The following is a 20,804-nucleotide window of genomic DNA, read 5'->3' on the forward strand; positions in this document are numbered from 1 at the left end:
TCTTAGAAAGTAATAACTTTCCTTTCGTAAATCAAACCATAAATTAACATATATATTAAAAAGCAGATGGGATTTCAGGCTCTATCGCCCCCACCACAGTGACATCCATCATTGGAACCAAATCCCATATAATCTCTCCTAAATGTCCTAGTAAAGCATGAGCATTTGATTTAACCAAAAAGCTTCAAATCAAAACAAAACCGAAGATGAAAATCGCTGCATGCACACACAAGCTTCCTGATATGGCAGTAGTATAACAAGTATACGAAATCTTGTAGTTGCTTTGAAGTTATTATGATCAGACATTTTCTGTGGACGAAGGAAGGAGTGGCTGAGTGAGTGAAGCCTTGGAGTGGCTTGTCGGCCTGGGAACGTGCTCAGGAGCAGACGACACAATCGTAAGCTGTTCCTTTTGAAGCTTCTTCTCTTCGCTTTTGCCCCACAACACCAGATACAATCCCACCACGATCAATACTGCTCCAATAATCCTGTATTTATTATAGCATAACAAACACAAATGCAGCAATTAAGTTAGTTTTCTTCTATCTTTTCTTTTTTTTTTTTTAAAACGAAGCTGAAAGCAGATAAGAAAGCTCGCATCAATGTCACAGCCCTCAATATTCAATAATACATATCGAACTTACTATTCATCATCACATCACGGTCAAACTTATAAAATATTCAAACATCAAAATAAATTATTCATAAACAAGAATGCATATAACATTACTGGGTTGTCATTAAAATAAAAATGCTACTTATAATTTTTTAAATAAGACATTTTATTAGTCATTGTCAGTGAATATTTTGTTTGAGTAGTCCTTGACATGATTCTCCCAATATATACACACACTCCTACATTTGATCTAGAGAGAAAGAGGGGGGGAGTAAATTGAATTTAAAGAATTGATAGAGAAAAAGTCAAAGTACGGACCCGCCCAAATAGAACTGTTCGCCTAAGGCAATGGAAGACATGATTGCCACAACAAGAGTCTGAACAGGTTGGTACACGGCAACGAACACAGGGCCGCCTCTGTCAATGCACCATATCTGCACGGCGAAGGCAATTCCGGATGCCACCACTCCCTGAAATTCATCAAACGATTAATCATTTACTTCTTATCATTAATTCCACCATGAAATGGGTTACAAGAGGTTGGTAATCAAATACATACAGCGTAGAGAATAGTGAAAGCTTCTCCACCAGAGTGGAAAACCCAAGCCTGAGCGTCTCTTTCAAAGATCAAAGCGATGACCAGAAACTGAATGAGGCCAAAGAAACATGTGTAAGATGTGACAGAGAGGCGAGCGGGGTACTTCTTCAGAACTGGTGCTTGCATCACCAGCCAGGCCGACCAGGACAAGCAATGACCTATGAGGTAGATGCAACCAAGGGTCCAGCTCTTTCCGTTGGCATCTCCAAGTTCCAGTGACCCAAACAAAGATATTGAAGTATCCTGTAGATGTGGCACCGGGCTGTATATGGTTGGACCCTTGTATAGTGTTATCACGGTCGCCCCGGCTACACAGAATATAGTTCCAGCCACCTTAGCCATCCCGTCTCTTCTGTTCCACCTTACTTTCTCAATCCTGAAATATCATCAAGGTCAAGCGCACTGTTAATTACACGGACTAAATCAATGCAAGTCTGAAAATTATTAAAGTTGGGGTTGAAGAGAGAAACTTGCCCGAATATGGCTGCCATGAGGAAGGTGATAGCCGGCACGGAGTTCTGAATTGCTGATGCGAATGTCGGAGATGTGTTGTCCAAGCCAAGCAAGTAGAAGCCCTGGTTTGCTGTGATCCTGTTATAATTACACAAAATAAACTAGTTAACTAGCTAACCACCTACATACTATATATCCAGTCTCTTGGCTTCCTCTTTTCTACGCATGAGAGATGTATTACCCGATAAGTGCGAGAAGAAAGAACTGGAAGGTGAAGTTCCAGCTAATGGCAGGCCTATCCTTCCTGAACAGAAAAAAAGAGGTGTTACATTAATGACGATGAAGGAAGCAAAATGAGAAGGAAGAGAGATCAAGAGAGGAGGAGAAAGAAGGATGAGAACAAGTACTTTTCGATGAAGTAAGCGAAGGGAAGGAGGAGAAGCAAAGCAATAATGTTGCGATAGACAGGGAAAACAAGTTTGCTAATGCCCATGTTGAGGGCAGCTCTGGAGACGACATGGAATCCAGCGTAGCCAAACTGCAGGGCCAGCATGGCGCCATGCAGCTGGAGCCGCTCTGGAATAGAACACCACATTCTCTTGGACCCTGGCTCAGCCATGGCAAAGCTCAAACCTTGCTAATACTATCTAGCCTTACTAGGAGTGGAAGTGCTGGGCTGAGGTGGAGAGAAGAGTCAAGAGTACGGTCTATAAATAGAGGCCAGGGAGGGAGAGAATGATCCGAGAATATGCAGAGATAGCAAGTAGGGATAGGCCCACACTCTCCTAAAAAGACGATATGGTAACTGTTTATTGCCTTCCAGTGTTTTTCCTTGTCTCCCACATCCTCTCACAACACGACCCCTAAGTCCACTCCTTTGTAATCGATGGCTGGGCTTCATCCTTCCCCCGCATTTCATTAATTTTGTTAAACGAATATGAAGCCTTAATTGAATCACAAATACGAAGTTTTAATTTGCTGCTAGCTTGTTAGCATTAATAAGATGGAAAATCAACTCAGCAGAAATACCATGGGAATAAATTGAAGTCAAATTCTTGATAGAATGACTTATACCAAATTGCGTGATTAATGATGATGATGATTGAACAATAGCTAAGCCGCCATTGATAGATAGAGCGCGCACGAGGGGGGTGGTGGGCACCTCTCATATGCCTTATTCCCACCCAAACACCCTTTTCCCCACCCAATACCCTCACTTCTCCTTTTTCTTTTATTATATATTTATATCTTCTGCTAAACTATATATTATACTCGTATTTTATATTTTTTTTTACAACTACGGACATTTACAATTTACAGTACCTCTTTTTTTTTTTTGCTTCTCTCTTTAGCAATTTTCTATTGCTCCCATTAAATCATTACAAAGCCGTACGCGTACCTCCCTTTTTTCCCTAGTTTCTCTGATCAATCTTAGCCATTCAATCGATCATCATTACTCTGCTAGTGCCACAATTTTTTTTAAAAAAAAAAATGGAACTGCAGCTTCACTTTCCCTTAAAGATGGATCATGGGGCACCGGCCAGTGCTATTACAATATGAGAAATAAGGTTTCCGGTGAATGTTTTGGTTGGCAAAGGAGAAAGATAAAATAACGTGAACGTTTGGCACACGCCAAAGGAACGAGTATATATGTCCAATCCTCTCATGACCATGAAGTGATTGAATCCAGGGACTCTTTTAGAAATGAAAATTGTAGGTCATGTTTTGACACACTTGGACGCCAGACCTAAAAAGAATTGAATCCTACGATGTTATAATAACCGTAATAAGGACGAGTCATGAGATTTTAAGGATATCACATTCCCATAAAAATGATTCCCATACAGAAGAGGAAGGGAACGCACGCATGATTTAAAGCACAGTCCTCGAGTAGCGGATAACCTAATCCTGAAAAGCCCCTCGAACATAGCATGATGGTTAAGATCATGGGGTGGATCCTACAGTTAAGAGGATGATCCTCCTTCAATCCGAAAAAGCACAACTAGGAATGCGAAAAGTAGCAGCCAACGGGAAGAAGATCAGAACCCACAGTCTTTTGAATGTTAATTCAACCTTTCTCTGCTTAAGTATAATAATAATTAATGAAACGGATTTGTAGTGAAAGCTGGAATTTAGCAGTCACTTTCCTGCATAATCAAATGGATTACACGCTGTCAAAGAAAGCTAATCAATGAAGTGTTTCCACTAAGGTTCCCCACCTCCCACTCCCACAGCATCTCTCTCCCTTTAGCAGACACATGCTGCCCCTCTCTCTGATCATTTTAACTCGTCACATGATTTTGCATTCTCTTGACTTTTAATCAATTTGATTAATTGCATTACGTGTAGTGTAATTAATTCCTTCTGTTTTAATATCTGATAATGTTCAAGCTAAGGACAGCCCAAAACCTGGTCATGATTGTAGTACATTGCTGAAGATGAAATTAAATGTAACACACGATATGGGAACTGCATTATTGACACCGTTAATTCACAGGGTTTAGTAATTGCAACAAAGGGTGGATTTCTGTAGAGTGATGCTAACATTACATGTGAGATAGCAGTAGATTAAGGTGGCAAAGGAAGGAGGAGGTTAATGTTGTGTGGTCCAACAGTGGTACTACGAGTGGCGGGATTCTATGTAAATATAGGCCAACAAGCATGCTTAGAAGCACAGTGCATTGCTACCCACCATCACAACGTGGGTCGCTTTCATTTGACTCTGTTTCATTCTAAAACAAACAAGCTTTGGAAACATATTCGCGCTCTGTCCCGTGCTAATTTGCAAGCTTCCGGCATAATGTGTTAAAGGCGCTCTTTTGTCATAGTATATCTATAATAATCTCCGAAGATCAGCTTTATTCCTGGGCACAGTATTAATTAACTAGGTAGGAAATTCTCCTTAATACTGATATTTGAAGAGTGAATCATAATTAATTAGCGGTTAGTTAACGAAGGAAGGAAATAAAGGGAATGATGGAGGAGGAGCATGCAGTGAGGTAATAATAATGTAAGAGGAGTGGCATGAGGGGGAGTGGGAACTGCAGGTGCGTGTGTGTGTTCGGGGTGACACGATGGTGAGCAGCGATGATTAAGATGTTGAAAAAGAGGAGAATTGGAAAACGAGGAATCGAATCGATCAGGATATCCTCACGCTAATGTTCATCCTCACGCCCCCAACATGATTCATTACCCGCACACACTCAAAACCCTGAATTAATATTGAGAATTCTAATAACTAATATTCTTTAATGGATAAGCTTATAAACTAATATTCATTAAAATTACAAAATAAAAAATGACTTGTACTAGTACTGCTAGTGATAAGCTTATTCTAAACTGAGCAAAGTGTGGATTTACAATCACAAATACGCTCCCTTTTTCGATTTATAATGTTGATTGTTGAAATTTTAATGATGAAAATTTTCTTGATTTTATGAAAAATATTATTGTATGGTGTTCATTACAAAATTATTAAATAGATCCTTTAAATTTGTGATTTCCCTTGAATGTAAAAATTATATTCTTAGAACAACTCAAAAAGCAAAGTTAAAATTTGAGAAAATATGAATCTCTATATTTTAAGAACCTAACTCTATCAAATAAAATTAACGTGAGTTATAAAAACTTTTATTATTTAAAGGTTTGAATCCTAATCTTTGTACACATTCTCATTTAGTTGGGAGAAGCCTGCTTGTGTGTTTTATTATTGGTAGAATCTACTTCTTATATTTAAAAAAAATAATTAACTCATTTTTATGATTTTAGGAAAAAAATTAAAATACATAATTATCAACTCTGTTGGCTAGGGCGGAGTTGTGGCGGGACCAAAGTAACCCAGTCAGTCGCATTCCAACACCTAGCATTATAGGTTCTTGTTTTTGGGTCTTGGCACGTCTCCGCCTTATTATGAGGCTAACTGTCTAACTCCAAGGTACAGTTTAATCCACCGATGTTTCTCTTCTTCCCTCCTTTTTTCCCCTTTTGCCCTTTTTTTGGGTATAGTCGAGTGACTTGATCCCCTTCGAAATGGAGAGCGTATAGGTAGATATTATATCGTATATTTTTAGAAGGTGTCTTTTTAATGCATATAGCCAAAAAAAAAAAACAAACCTCTAATTAACTGTGCTGGACATCACTAGTTCAGTGCCTTTTTTTTTGGGGGGGGGGGGTGGGCTTTGTTGGGATGGAATAAAACCTCGATCTGCTTCTGATTTCATGCGAGTTCTCGGTTAAAAAAAAAAAAAAGAAAACATTTTTAATCAATGGGTTTTGATTCCAAATGTTTCCGTCACTCCGTCTTTTTGACCGCATCCCAATCAATCTTTCCTTATCATTGCGGATATAGCTAGCCATCGATTGTCCAGATATCATCAATTTTCCCATGAAATCTTTCTTTCCTGGTTTCTCTCCCTCTTCCACCTTTATCTTTAGTAACAATATATAACTCCATTTCAATTTCCACCCTTTCTACACACACACCCACACACACACACACACACACGCATATATTATTTTTCTCATTTTGAGTGTGCGTGTGTGCGCGTATCATTAATATGTTCCGCGACGTCACCTATTTTGATTTATATTTTCCTCGGTGTCGTCAATATTATATTATTTTTCGCATCATTTATACATGGATGCGTCAATTAATATGTTCAAGCCCCTTACTTTTATTTTAGGGCCTGTCCATTTCAGAAAAATACAAGCATCTTCTAATTGATAATTTGTGTGTGTGTGTGAAATGCCACGATTTAATTAATTAATAAGATTTTGAAGCAATCATGTCCAGAAACAACTGGATGGCGGAGACTTGGACGTCCGAACAAAGACGGGTTAACCAACCTAATGGTATTGAGAATAAGAGTTGGATTCAAAGGACTGTCTATTTTAGTCTGTTTTTATAAAAATTTAAACTCTGGCTTGAGCGACTTGCGACCCTTTCATATTCATTTTTTTTAAATAAAATATTTTTAATTTTTTAAATTGAATTTAAATTTTAAAACATGTGTTTATATTTACAATTAGAACTTCTATTCTTTATTTGAAATTTTTGAACATTATATTTTATATTTTAAAAAAATATTATAATTGAATGTTTTGATTTTAGAATTTCAAAAAAAAAAAAAATAATAATAAAAACAAGTTCACAGGCCTTGTCCTAAACTTTTTTTATAAGGATTGAATTTTAAAAAATCAAACATTTTAAAAAAATTAAATTTAAGAACCTGAGTCCTTAAAAGATAGGCCCATAAGGGCCGAGAGTGTATGAATCAGGCCTGCCTATTTCTTATCTCTACAGGCTCTCTGCAAGCTTCAAAGTGCCAATAATTCTCAACCCATTATGAACAGAATAATGGTATTTATTATCTAAAACAGCTACCAACGCATCTGCGGTTTGGTTTCATTTGTTATATTAAAGATATTATTTTTCGTGCACTGTAATGATTATGTGAAATTATGAGAACGAACTTAAAATTCCTCAATGCACTTTTTTTGGTTACCCACAAAAATATCTTTTTAGTAAAAATAATTTTATTTAAAATATCATCCGATACCAATCGTGAACATTTTTTTAAGTAAGAGCGCTCGCAAATAAAAAGTAGCAAGGCTTCGAAACATTGAGTTCCTATGGCCACTGGATCATTTAGATTTAATTTTCTTGATTTAAATTTACAATTTTTCAATGAATTTTTTAAAATAAAAAGTTTTTTGTTTGAAAAAATAACAGTTAAGAAATTGTTTTTATTTTAAATATATTATATCAATTAAAACAATTTTTAAAAAAATAAAAGTAAAAAACTGTACATCTAAACCATTCAGATCTAATCTGAATGGTTCAGAGGCAGTAAACTTTTAGATGAGCACTGAAACTTGTTTGTCAAGACTCCAGGCGTTGGGAGTCATAGAATATTATCACTAGTGACTAGTCATATAATGTAATGTAGTGTACTTGGACATTTTTAGTCAAAAATCATGAGATTGAATTTAATTGTGCAAAATTTAAGAAATAAGTCAGCTTCTCAGCTTAATAATACAGTTTATTGCCAATGATTTTATATTGATGGAAATGTTAAATTTAAAATAAGTAATTTATTTTAAACATGTAAAAGAATATAATATATTAATAATATTAATCAGTGCTTGGTCGGGAGAAGCTATCAACGCAGACGGTGTGACTATGCTCGACGAGATAAAAGGGAAAAAAACAAAAGACAGGGTGATTATGAGGGGATGACGAATCCTCTTCTCAAGTATCTGACGCCCCTTGCTCGAAATAGAATATCCGACACCCCCACGATGTTGGGGACAGGACAGGTTTAAAGCATGACCGCTGAGATGGCTGCATTTATACATATCGTCGTGACTAAGGTCAATTCTGAAATTAATTCACTGAATTGATTAAAAAAAGGCGTTACGATGAAATGTACTATATATAAGGTCAGTCCGATCCATAACTCTTATCTTTGGATTCTTTTATCCTCAATGACTAATGTCTTGAACCCATGACTTCTTCAAGAGAGTTTTTTTTTTTTTTTTATAACTAATACACTGTGACTTTTAAATGCTATATAATGCATTGTTATGTGTTTCTTTATTTCCTTATAACTTTATGACAATACTTTGAGGGTGCGTTTGGTAAAATTTTTAATGATCCTTTATTTGGTTTAAAAAGAAAGATAATAACAATTTATTATTATATCCTTATATATTAATTTAAATTTTCTTCCATATTCATATCAAACTAACCAAATAATAACGACCATGATAATGCATAAGGAGAAGATTTTAAAATAACAAATAATAAGGAATACTAGCACTGCCAATCTTGCCACCAGTCCCCCTCACTCCACCAAGCCCCACTATTGTGTTTGTGGTACTCATTGATGATGATATCTCAGTAAGATAACAAAAACTAATGATTTGTTTTCACACGTACAAGCATACACGTTTGTTCTTATTAACTGACATTGTGAATAATATAACAATTAATTTATCAAGTCTATATTCATACAATTAGTGGGTTCATCTCAATGAACAAGTGCTCGGTGGGGTGAGACTATGCAGTAACAAAACTGCAATTGCACTGTGGGTAACAAATCAATTCAACTGCTGTCCAAGCGTTGCTACTGAAAAAGAACTTTAATAATGGCCAAGTGATATTAGATCGTATATTTGTGAAGCATTATTCTCTCCTGTTTTGGATATGAGATTTTCTTTGCTTATTATATTAAATTTTGGCATCATTCTTAAATTTACTTTGAAGATGGCTTTAAATTTAACTCATCATAACTGTGTCACAATTATAATTGCAAAAAATCTACATAAAAATATCACGGGCAACCTAAATTATTTTATTATATTATTTAAAACTATTTTGTTGTGTTTTATTAGCTTTAACTGTATTAATAATCCATTTTAACTTATACCTTGTTTTTTAAATCAATTTTTCAACTTTATTAAAAATTACTTCTATATACCACATGATATGGTACTGGTGGTATATTATCCATGCTTAAAAAATTTTATTACAGAGGGGATGAAATTACAACATCCCATCATGCGTATATATTAAAGAAAATATTATATTATATTTAAATTTAATTTAAACACGTTATATGTGAATATTATGCATAAAAATATAATTTTTTAATAAAACAAACGAAGTCTCTAGTATCTGCATGTTTGTGTGCATCTATATATATGTAGGGATATGTGTAAGTACTAAATATAATCTAATTTAAATAATCAAACCCTTTACGTGGAATGATATCATAATTATAATTAGTTTTTGTAATTCTTTCAAATAATACTAATCAATTATATATTTAATTTAAATTAGTATATAGTAATACATGAAACTCTACTTTAAATTATTTTATTTTAAAATAATACAAGTTTTAATTGTGACTTGAATTTTATTATTTATTTAAACTATTAATATGTCAGTCACATCCGTGCAAAGGGAATGGTGCCCGAAAATAACACTACAACTCACAAAGCGGATATTCCCAGTCGGTCACCGTCTCTGTCTCGGCAACAGTATAATCTGTCAGTTCTGAATCCATCCAATCCTCTCCTCCTCCTCTTCCCGGCTGGTTGGACCACTGTTGGCAGTGGTTGGAAGATTATAAAATATTAATTTTTTTAAAATGGTCAAAGTGAGCGTAGAATTTAAAACTTTTTGATTTATTAAAAAATTTTAAACCATCAAGCCACTCAACCCATTTAATTATATAATATATAAAATTATATATATAATAAATTTTATTTTTAAATCACTTAATTATAACATTTCTTATTAATTACGTAACTTTACTTGTTAATATTTTAACATAATTTGTTAACTACTTAACTTTTTTTATTAACCCCACGATTCTTATAACAAAACTAAATTACTTGACTTGTTAATCGCGTAACTATATTTCTCAATACCTTCACAGGACTTGTCAATTACTTAACTTTCCTTGTTAAGTCCGTGACTCTCACAATAGAGCTACATTGCTTGTTAATTACTTGAATTCACTTATCAAATCCATAATTCCTTCAACTGAACTGCATTACTTGTTAACCATGTGACTTTACCTGTTAATTACGTAACAATACTTGTTAATTATGCAGCTTGACTTGTTAATTATGCAACTTTAATTGTTAATTTCATGACTCCCTCAAAATTATTTGTATAATAAGTCTTATTTTAAAACCTCTTAAGTATTATGACAAGAAGTGCACTTGTTAAAAGCCTAATATAGCTTTTATTTCTTTAATTTTAATTGTTAATATTATATTTGTTTCTTAGGGTACTGCTCTCTCTCTCTCTCTCTCTCTCTCTCTCTCTTTCTCTCTCTGTGTGTCTATATGTGTGTGCGCGCGCGCGCACTTATATAATTGAGAATCTAGTTTGATGAATACTGATAAGAGAAACTCAATTGTCATCGCTTTCGTTATCTAACAAACTCAATTTTTATATAAATTATATATCTATTTAACAAGTGACAATAGATAATTAACAAGTATTGTTGAGGAATTAACAAGTAAAATTATACAATTAATGGGTAATTTAATTGCTTTTTCAAAATAACAATTAAATAAGTTGTGTTATGGTATTAATAAGTCAGGTTATATAATTAACAAGTATTGTTGTGTAATTAATAAGTAAAGTTTCATGATTAACAAGTAATGTAATTTAGTTGAAGGAGTTATGGATTTAAAAAGTAAATTCAAGTAATTAACAAGTCCTGTCAAAGTATTAACAACTACAGTTACACGATTAACAAATAATGTATCTATATTATGGGAGTCATAAACTTAACAAGGAGAGTTAAATAATTGACAAGTCCGATTAAGATATTGATAAGTATAGTCACGTGATTGACAAGTAATTTAACTCTGTTGCGAGAGTCATGGGATTAATAAGAAAAGTTAGGTAATTAATAAATCCTGCTACGGTATTAACAAATAAAGTTACACAATTAACAAGTAACATAATAATCAAGTGGTTTGGAAACAAGTTTTATTATATATATATATATATATATATATGATTTTATGCATTATATTATTAAATAGGTTAAGTATATTAGCGGTCCAGAATATTTTGGTGAACTAAAGGGTCTTAGGTTTTACATTTACCTTGGCTACTTTTGGAGAAATTAATTTTTCATAATTCTCCAGCCATTGTCGACAGTGGTCTAATCGGCAGCCGAAGCTTCGGCAACGGTGGTCTATGTAATATCCTCATCCTTCTAACCTATAATTAACTCTAATTCTTAAGTGATAAGGAAATGGGATCAAGATGGTTAACATAATACCAAGTTTCAAATGGTTAGAAAAGTTGGGATCCTAAGTTTACAAAACTATAATCATTTTTAAAGTATTTTCAATAAATAAATTAGAGTTCACAAATATGCAGAAGCATGAGATCATTTCAAGCATGAGTACATTTACATGAGAATTTGAAAACAAGAAAATTCTAAAAAGTTTGGGGCGTGCACCGTAGCTCATCGAACATGTGTCACAACGTGTTTGCCTTTGTGACATGCACCGCGACGTAATTGCATGAATTGTGACAGTAAATTCTAATGTTAATTTGACAATTTTTGAGGCAACTTCTAGCATGTCCCAATTTTCCATCCGACATCCGACTGACACAAACTAGGTGTCTATGAAAAGCTCTTTTTGACTTCCAACTAATGGCTTTAGTTTCATAATCACATTATTATTTAATCAAAATTTGGACAATCTTTTCAAAACTTATACTTTTTCAACAATCTAAGCAAAACTAAGTGTCTAATCCATTTACCAAAAGCCAATAGCTATTGACACCAATTTGACCATATGCAGAACATCAAAACTAACTCGTGCAATACATCATATCACAATATAGATCGCCTTTTCACTACTTAACCCCTTAATCTCAAAAATATACAATAGGGAGTTTAAGCACATTTTTATCAAGTAATCCATGATTCACACATAACATGCTCAACTCTTACTTACATTAGTATTTTGACCCTATCACATATATCACATAACATCAACTCACTCCTTAGGGCCTGAAATACACTTACAATTCACAAACACATAATGCAAGTAGGAACTAAAAATGGATAAAACCTAGTTGGCAATTTAAATTGTCAAATATACATAAAGGCTTAAAAATAAATAGGCCTACCAAAATAAGATCACAATCCTATCCCCTTGATTGCTCTCCTTTATCCAATCCTTTTAAGCTATTCCTTGTAATATTGAAGATGGTAGGTTGAGTACAGTCACTTAGTAACTAAGATCCAACTAACCCATACTAATGTATGTCAATTAGTTTAAATGTAAGTGGCATATATAAACAATTTTTCAAACCATGTAAAACATTTGAGAATATATATTCATACTTCTAAACATAACAGCACATGCTTGGAAAATAAAGCTTTTTAATAATTTTCATATCCCAAAAAGTTTATCACATTATACAATCATAAATACTTAGGAGTGATTAAAACTCAATTCATGAATATTCTCATTAGGATCACAATATAGATAACCATGTGCTTTTGCTCACTATATACATATTCATGCAAAATTTACATTTAATTTAATTCATAGCACTCCACATAACTAATTTCATTGAACTTTACTATGTTACAAATCATTGAACTTCTTAAACACATTTTCATTGAACTCCAAATTTTAAAATCATTATACCTCACAAATTCACAATCATTGAATTTTATAGATTTTTAAAATCATTAAACTCTTAGCAACTCAAATCATTGAACTCTCAATTACACAAATCATTATATTTAAAGTTTTCATAATCGTTGTACCTTACTCATTGAAAATCATTGGATTATATTAAATCTTCACTTCAATAGTGGGATTTTCAAATGAAACAAGCCACATTTGCATTTCAACAAATTTTACACAACTCAATCATCAAATGTTAATCAATGACTAATAAACATACAAAAGTCTAAGTTAGAATTCTCTCGATTACCTTAAACTTTTGAGAAGTTAAAGGTTTCACCCCCTCAAATGCTCACTCCCAAAGCTTTTGAAAAGCTAAAATGGTGCCAATGGAAGTCACTTTACAAGTATTTATAATGCAATTCATCAATATCTATGTTTGAGCTATTTTTCACTAATAACTCACATTTTTTAATACTCAAGATTCATTATTGACTCATGTAAAAATATCTACAGGGTTTCTTAGTTTCCTTTAACTTTCATTGATATCATAGGACTCTTTGATGGTTATTAATGGAGCCACATTGTCCCCGATTAACACATTTATGATGATTTTTGGACACTTAATGCTCCTTAACCATCGATCATCATATAATTATAAATACCAAGTTTTATTAACCCAATCTACTCCCACCGACTCTATTTAAGTTAATGAATTTAGACCCATAATTTCTATGGATCAAAAAACATCATTATCAATTAAATCCTAATTTCTACCATCGAGGAAATGAAAGAAGAGATAAAGATTTAAGTGTAGGAAGCTTGTCTTTAATGTTTAGGAGTTTCAAAATACTCTCAATACTCAGTTTCTCTAAGCCTTGGTACTGCTCTTTCTCCTCTCTCTCGTGTTCCTTTATTTTCTCTTCCCTATTGTTTCAGTTTCATGATTTATAGCAAAAAAATAACTATGTATCCCAGCAGACGCACAATGCGCCTAGACACATGGCATAAAGAGCCTCTCTTAGGAGTATTGCTATACATATGCTGTGGTAGCTCATCCAGGAGCCGTATCATATGGCATAAAATCTCTCTCTTCACAATTCCTTCCTCTTTCATTTTCGGGTGATGCAATCCTCCTTCGAACTTGCGTTCAGTGTTGAAATTGAAATCGAACACCCCCATTAGGTGCCTCTAACCACACAGAAAGGCCACACACTTCATTAATACATACTTAATTAATTCGATGGAGCTTATTAAATTTAGTTTAAAATTGAGGATGTTACAATCCAGCCTATGGCCAGAGCTCCAGCCACGGAGGTCCAGTAGTTGCTATCACCGGTGAGGCTCTAGTCACCGATGGTGGCTGGAGATTTTTTTTAATACTTGGACTAAGAGTAGTTTAATATTTTTTACATTCAATTTATTTTTAATTTAGTCCTTAAGGACTGAACTAAGGTTTTAAAATTTTTTGCGATCCACCAGAAGATAAGTTGTTACTCAAGTCCTTGAGTGAAATTCTCCATTTTATTAACTTCATTTTGATTTATTTTTGGGTACATCTATGTGAATATAAATCAGGGTCTTCAAGGATAATTTTATCTTTTAAATCAAATATTAGCTATAAAGCACCTATATTTGACATTGCCTATTGTATTTGTATCAATATCATATCTGAAATTGACATTCATAAATATTTTTTTTTATCTGTATGCATTCGTAGAATGTCAAAATATTTTTTTATTTTAAAAAATTTTAATTTTTAATATGTATTCAATACTTTTAGAGTGTGAATTAATACTTTAAAACTGATCCTTCAAAGCTATTTAAGAAATTAAATTTTGTTATATATCTTGATATGAATTTTTTTGTTCCTAATATATTCTTGTGAATTGTTTTCAAAGTCAAGTATTAGATTTTTCTTAAAAAACAAGCTTTAGATATAATAAAAAAATTTATATTTTTTTAATTATAAAAATGTAGTAATATACTCTCTTCGTCCTTGTATGTAAGATATTTTTTAAAAGCTTATTTTATCTTTAAATATGAAGAGTGTTGATAATATTTTTAAATAATTAGACAGCTTTTTCTGTATCTTGAAAAATAAAGGAAATATTAATCATGTGATTTACCCATCACCACTATAATATTAATTGTGATATTATCAAGGATAAAATTTAAAAAATCATTATAATTTTAACTAAACAATAATTTTTTATTGATATGCAAAATTTATTTAAAAATATTTTATATAAAGGGATGGAGGAAGTAATCTTTTAGCATGTAAACTCTAAGAAGAGGACAATTAGCAGGCAATTAGGTAGAGTTAGAGTAAAAATACAAGTAATGATTATTTTACAAAAACTATATATCTATGTTAGTTTGAATATTTTCTAAATTAAAATTATATTTTTAATTTTCTTTATGAATTTTTTATAAAATATATGTATATGTATCAAAAACACATTTTATCTTATCTTTTTAAAAATAAAAATGCAGACGTATTATCATATCCAATACACATATTGATGTTGGCCTATTTAAAAATATAAGTTATTTTTAATTGAATCTCATTTCTTAATAAAGTAATTTTTTGTCTCTAAACTAACTATATCTTTCTACATTTACATCTATTTAATTAATAAAATATTTCACCCTAAAATAAAAATAAAATAATTTATTCAATAAAAATATTTAAAAAATAATTATATCTTGAAAGATTAAAAATATTTTATATTTTTTAATATTTAATTTTTTAAAATATATTTTATATTTTTAAATAAATAAAAGAAAGGTTGAGTGCTTTTCATGTGAGAGTGGGCAACGCTTGTGGCTTGGGAGGGGAGGTTCAAGAGAAAGTTCGGCAGACGAGTTTTCTTCGTTTTTTCCCCTTCTTCCTCCCGCTTTCTGATGTAATCAGCGCCGGTTCTAAACTTAAAATAGTAATCCGTCCCTTCGAGCCTTCATGGAGCCACTCTATCAGAGTTGGATTCATCCCATCCCCCTTTTATTTTATGTTTTTTGTCTGCTCCCTTTTATTTTATTTTATGTTCAACGATTGGGAATGATTGATCTGTGCAAAATTGCTTTTTGAGGACCCATGCGATGCACGGGTTCTATACAGTAACGTGATATTGTCATATGTGCTGATTACCTTTGATGGTTTTTCCAATTCAAAAATCTTAGGAGTGCTTTTACTTTCAAAATAAAAAATTACAAAATTTTAACTAAATTTATTAATTATTAATATGTATCATTTATATTTAATCAGATCGATTCCAAATTTAATATTAAATTTTTTATATTTGTTATGAATTGACCTATAAATTTACTTTATATTGTTCAGATTCAAATTTTTTAACTTATCATATTTTTAAATTTAAAATAATCTTCATTAAATTTGCACGATCAATTTATAAAAATTAAAAAAATAATATTAAATTTAAACTGACTTAATTAAATATAAGTTGTGCATATTGATAATTAATAAAATTTTTAAATTATAAATTTTTTACTTTAAAAAATAAAAAAAATTTAAATCAAGATCATCTAAATTATTTTAGGGGTGACGAGCACCACCCCTTTTAGCATTGAGTGTGCCCCTAGGCTTTCTCAAAGAAAAAAAATAATTAAAAATAAATAATACACAAATTTATTATAAATTTTTAAATTGTGTTCAATATTTTTTATATTTTACATTATACTTAATAGTTATCTATGATATACCATTATATATTAATAATAAAATTTTTATAAATTTTAATAATAAATTACTTGTATATCAATAATAAACTCTTTGGATATTAATATCAATTGGTTACACTCCCAAGTTTTAAAAAATTTGATCCATATTTTTTAGACACAAGCTTTTTTTTCAACCAATGAACCAATTTACCCTAATTTATAAGACATTCTTTTTTATAGGATTATAAATAATAATAAAATTTATTAAATATATTTTACAATGGTATTTTTCTAAAACTCAAATATAAATTTTAAGAAATAGTTTTTATGTAATATAATCTTATTTGTAATACATTAAATAAAGATATAACAAATAATAAAAAGCGGAGGGTAATTTTAAGATATGTCATATTTTAAAATGAAAAATTACTTTTAAAAATATTTTATACACAGGACACACTCATCGTTTCATATTTTCATTCTCAAGGTCTCCCAAGAACAGGCACAGTGCCCAAACATGGGATGAGAGGCAGAGAGGGTCCACAGGAAAGATAAAGAACACACGAGAAGGGTATTTTGCTGCCAGGAGATTGGAAGACTGCTTCTAGATTTTGAAAATTCCGGTCACAGAAAACGCGGGCCGAAATGTGAAGCCCAGTTCCTGTCACTAGGCCATCTATTTGAAGCCCACTGGCCTTTTAACACTCAAGTGGTCAGGCAAGAATGCAAGGCTGAATAGCCTCTATTATCATTTTTTTATATATACGAAATGAAGGAAAGCCTCTGTCACTCACGCTCCTATGATATTTACATCTCCCATCACGCAACGGAAAATCTGACATCGTAACTCGTAAGTGAAAAAATTGGAAATGAACGATTAAGCTGTTCTATATGAATAATCCGGATGGTGGAATGCGGACTTCAACGCGAGATTTAGTAAGCATGTTGTTGAGTCTTGCACTCTATCTCTATGCAATCGAGTGAATATCCGTCAAAGCAACAATTCAGCATAATTCCAACGTATATAACCAAAAAAAAAAAAAAATTAATTCAAATTTTCGCTATACAGTGGGAACGAGCAAACTTGCACTCGTTGCAGCTGATTCAATTTAATAATTGAGATTATTTAGCATGTGTTTGGCTTTTAATTTATTAAAAAATTATTTGCTAAAAATTTATTTAACAAAAATTAATTTAATAAAAGTTAATTGCTATAATGAAATTTATATTTAAATATATTTTTTTTAAAATTAATTTAGTAGCAGTTTCAAGATCTACTCCATCCAATGGCACAGGCGCGTAGCTCTCTATTTCAGTTTTGCAAAATAGAATTTCTCAAATGACATTTTTCTCCGGTTTTTCCCTTCGCGAAATTCTCCATTTTAGCCAATTATCGTGACTGACGATAGGACAGGGAGAGGCCAGAGAGCTCCTTCACAGTTCCTCATTTTGAAGTTCTTGTTCCCATCATGAGTCCCCCACACGGCAAGCAGCTCTGATAAAATGGATAAAATTATTTTATCAAAAAATAAGGAGTGAGAGAGAGATGGCCACGTGACCTCAACTGAGACGCGCGCTGATAAAATTATTTTGAAGTTCTTCTCAACGATTTTATTCAATTCATATAAATTGGGATGAAAGAGACGCGCAGCAAGAGATGGCGCCTGTCATTCGGATTAAGATTGAAGGATCAGTCTGAACTTACTTAAAAAAAAATTAAAATTAAATTTAATTATATAGATTTTTTAATAGATAAATAATTTAAATTTAATTTTAATAAGTTCAACTTAAATTGAACTCGATTTAAATAAATCTGACTAATATAATTTTTAATTTTATATGTATATAAAATTGGTAACATTAGTCAAACTTGACGGGATAACTCCAGCTTAGTTAAAAAAAATTAGGGTTGTGTTTGATTATATAATTTTTTTTTAAAAAATAAAATAATTTAAATATAATTTAATTTAAATTGAAATCAATTTAAATACACTCGACTTTCCCAAATTACTGAGTGTAGCAAGAGACTGGGCATATCGATGTGCCCGCCTCATGGCATCAGTTATCATTTGTCGTGAACGGAAAAGGAGGGAGCATTGTTGCTTTTTTCCTGCTCTCTGCCAACAATTAAAAAATTGACACAAGTCATTAACAACTCCCCGGACACATAGATATTGAAGTTAAGAATTGAAGGAAAGTCTCTCGTTCATCGGAAAATGAAGCTTTTAATATGATAGAGCCTCCCTTTTCACTTTTCTTCTTGGACCCAAAATAAATGTGTAAATAAAAAAAATAATATCATGCTAGAAGAATGGTCTCGAACGATGGATTACGGCAATGGCATCAGGATATCTCTTGCTCAGCTTGATTTGTTCTCTGGGTAAGAGTTTTTTTTTTTCTTTTAATTTTTTGACTAAAAAAAATTCTCTCTCCTTCCTTCTGTTTTACCAGAAGAGACGTATTGACTTATATAATTATACGAAATAAAATTTGATTATAAATATTTCACTTTTATTAAAAATTAAATTTATATGAAAAAGCCAAACCACTCACATCGTCACCCTTAAATTAACCCAAAAAAAAAGGAAATTGTTTATTTCAACTTAAATCTTGGAAATAAAAACGGGAAAACATAATGTTTATAAATTTAGAAATTATGGGAGTTAATTTTATGGTATAAGTATGCCAATATTAATTCTGATGATAACGGTACTTTTCTCTAACTAGATTTTTTTTACGGGTGCATTGCATGGGAATATTAATTCTTAGTTTTGATAATATAGGATAAAATTAAAAGAAATTTTTTCATAAGTTGAATTTATAAAAAAGAGGACAAATGAGACTAATTTTTTTAACATGGATAAAATGTAAAATAAGGAAATAAGTAAAATTAATTAAAACTAATATAGAAAAATTACTTCCTCCATTAACAAATGTAAAGCATTTTTAATAAAATTTTACCTCTAATAAAATAATTATTTACTTTCAAACTAATTATATCTTTTTATATTTATCTCTAATAAACGTCTTATAATAAATATAAAGTTAATTATCAATAGGAGTACTTTAAAAAAATAATTATTATATTTTAAAAAATTAAAAATATTTTATATTTTTTAATAAATAAAGTATGAACTATCACTGTGCTCGGTTGAGAGTTTTAGAGGGGAGGGGAGCAAAAATTTCTCCTCCCCTCTCCTCATATTGCTCCCCTTCACTTTGGGATTTTTTTGGAGGGGAGCTAAAATTTCGGACCATCTTATCCTTTAGAAATCATCTCCTCACTAGCACTCCTTTCCTCTGGCATTTGAGTTACAGTCCGCCGTCTCCAATCAAGTTGCAGTCTATCGTGACAACCATAACCCAACCAATAACAATCATTCATATTTTTTGTAAACCAGTTGAAGCAGAACATGAGATCTAAATATAGTACCTCGGTGGGAAGGGAGAGAGCATGATAAATTTGATGGCCGTTGTTGTCGTGACTTAAGAAGATGCAGCAATCTGAGGGAGTGAGCAAAGGGAGAGAGCGAGAACAAGGAGCAAAGAGTGAGAACGAGGGCGAGCAGGAGAGGGCAAGAGAACGAGGGTGAGGAAGTGAGCAGCAGAGGGTGATGGAGCGATGGGTTGAGAGACACTGAGAGGAAAGAGACGAAGGGAAGGGCCTTACTTTTTTGTGAACCACTTTTCCTGCATGTTTTAAAAAATATTAGAATATTAAAATTAATTTCAAAATTAATAAATAAAATAATTTAGTTCTAAATGAAAAAAAGCTGTGTAATTTGGGTTAAGGTATAAAATTAATTTACACAAGGAGTACTTAAAAAACACAGAGCTTAAATATAAGGATATAATAATAAATTAGTTAATATTTTTCTTCACTTTTCCTCCTAAATTAAATAAGAGATCATTAAAAATTACTTCCCTCCTTTCCCCCACCTTCTCCTCAAACCAAACACAACCTTATAAAATTTGTGAATGGTGTAGTTATCTCTATATTTGTGATATTGAGTTTTTCTGGCAAAATGGTAATATCAAGATAAAAGTAAAATTAAACACTAAAACGAAGAATTTATTTATATTTATTTAATTTATTTATTCACATTCTTTCTTGAAAATGTAAATAAAAATTTATTTTATTCTACAATTTATTATTTTTTACATGTCACAAATATAAGAAATAAATTATTTTATTTAAAACCTATTATTTTATATACATTAAAATTCTGAAAATAAAAAAAATCTCCCATTAAGTTGCAAAACCACATTTTT

At 31.7% G+C, this 20,804-nt stretch overlaps 1 protein-coding gene across 1 annotated transcript; it reads right to left on the minus strand.

Moving 5' to 3' along the window:
* On the minus strand, positions 1–2,358 carry LOC129318660 (protein WALLS ARE THIN 1-like). Its single transcript, XM_054963547.1, has 6 exons — positions 2,075–2,358; positions 1,909–1,971; positions 1,689–1,805; positions 1,176–1,590; positions 935–1,086; positions 1–488 (listed from the first exon to the last, which is right to left on the minus strand). Exons 1-6 carry the CDS (start codon positions 2,284–2,286, stop codon positions 299–301), a joined length of 1,149 nt encoding a protein of 382 aa, XP_054819522.1. The 5' UTR covers positions 2,287–2,358; the 3' UTR covers positions 1–298.
* Between the last annotated feature and the right edge of the window lie 18,446 nt (positions 2,359–20,804).

The sequence above is a fragment of the Prosopis cineraria genome, unplaced genomic scaffold (assembly GCF_029017545.1).
Source record: "Prosopis cineraria cultivar Desert tree isolate PC_DT_omini unplaced genomic scaffold, ASM2901754v1 PC8, whole genome shotgun sequence".
NCBI lineage: Eukaryota > Viridiplantae > Streptophyta > Magnoliopsida > Fabales > Fabaceae > Prosopis > Prosopis cineraria.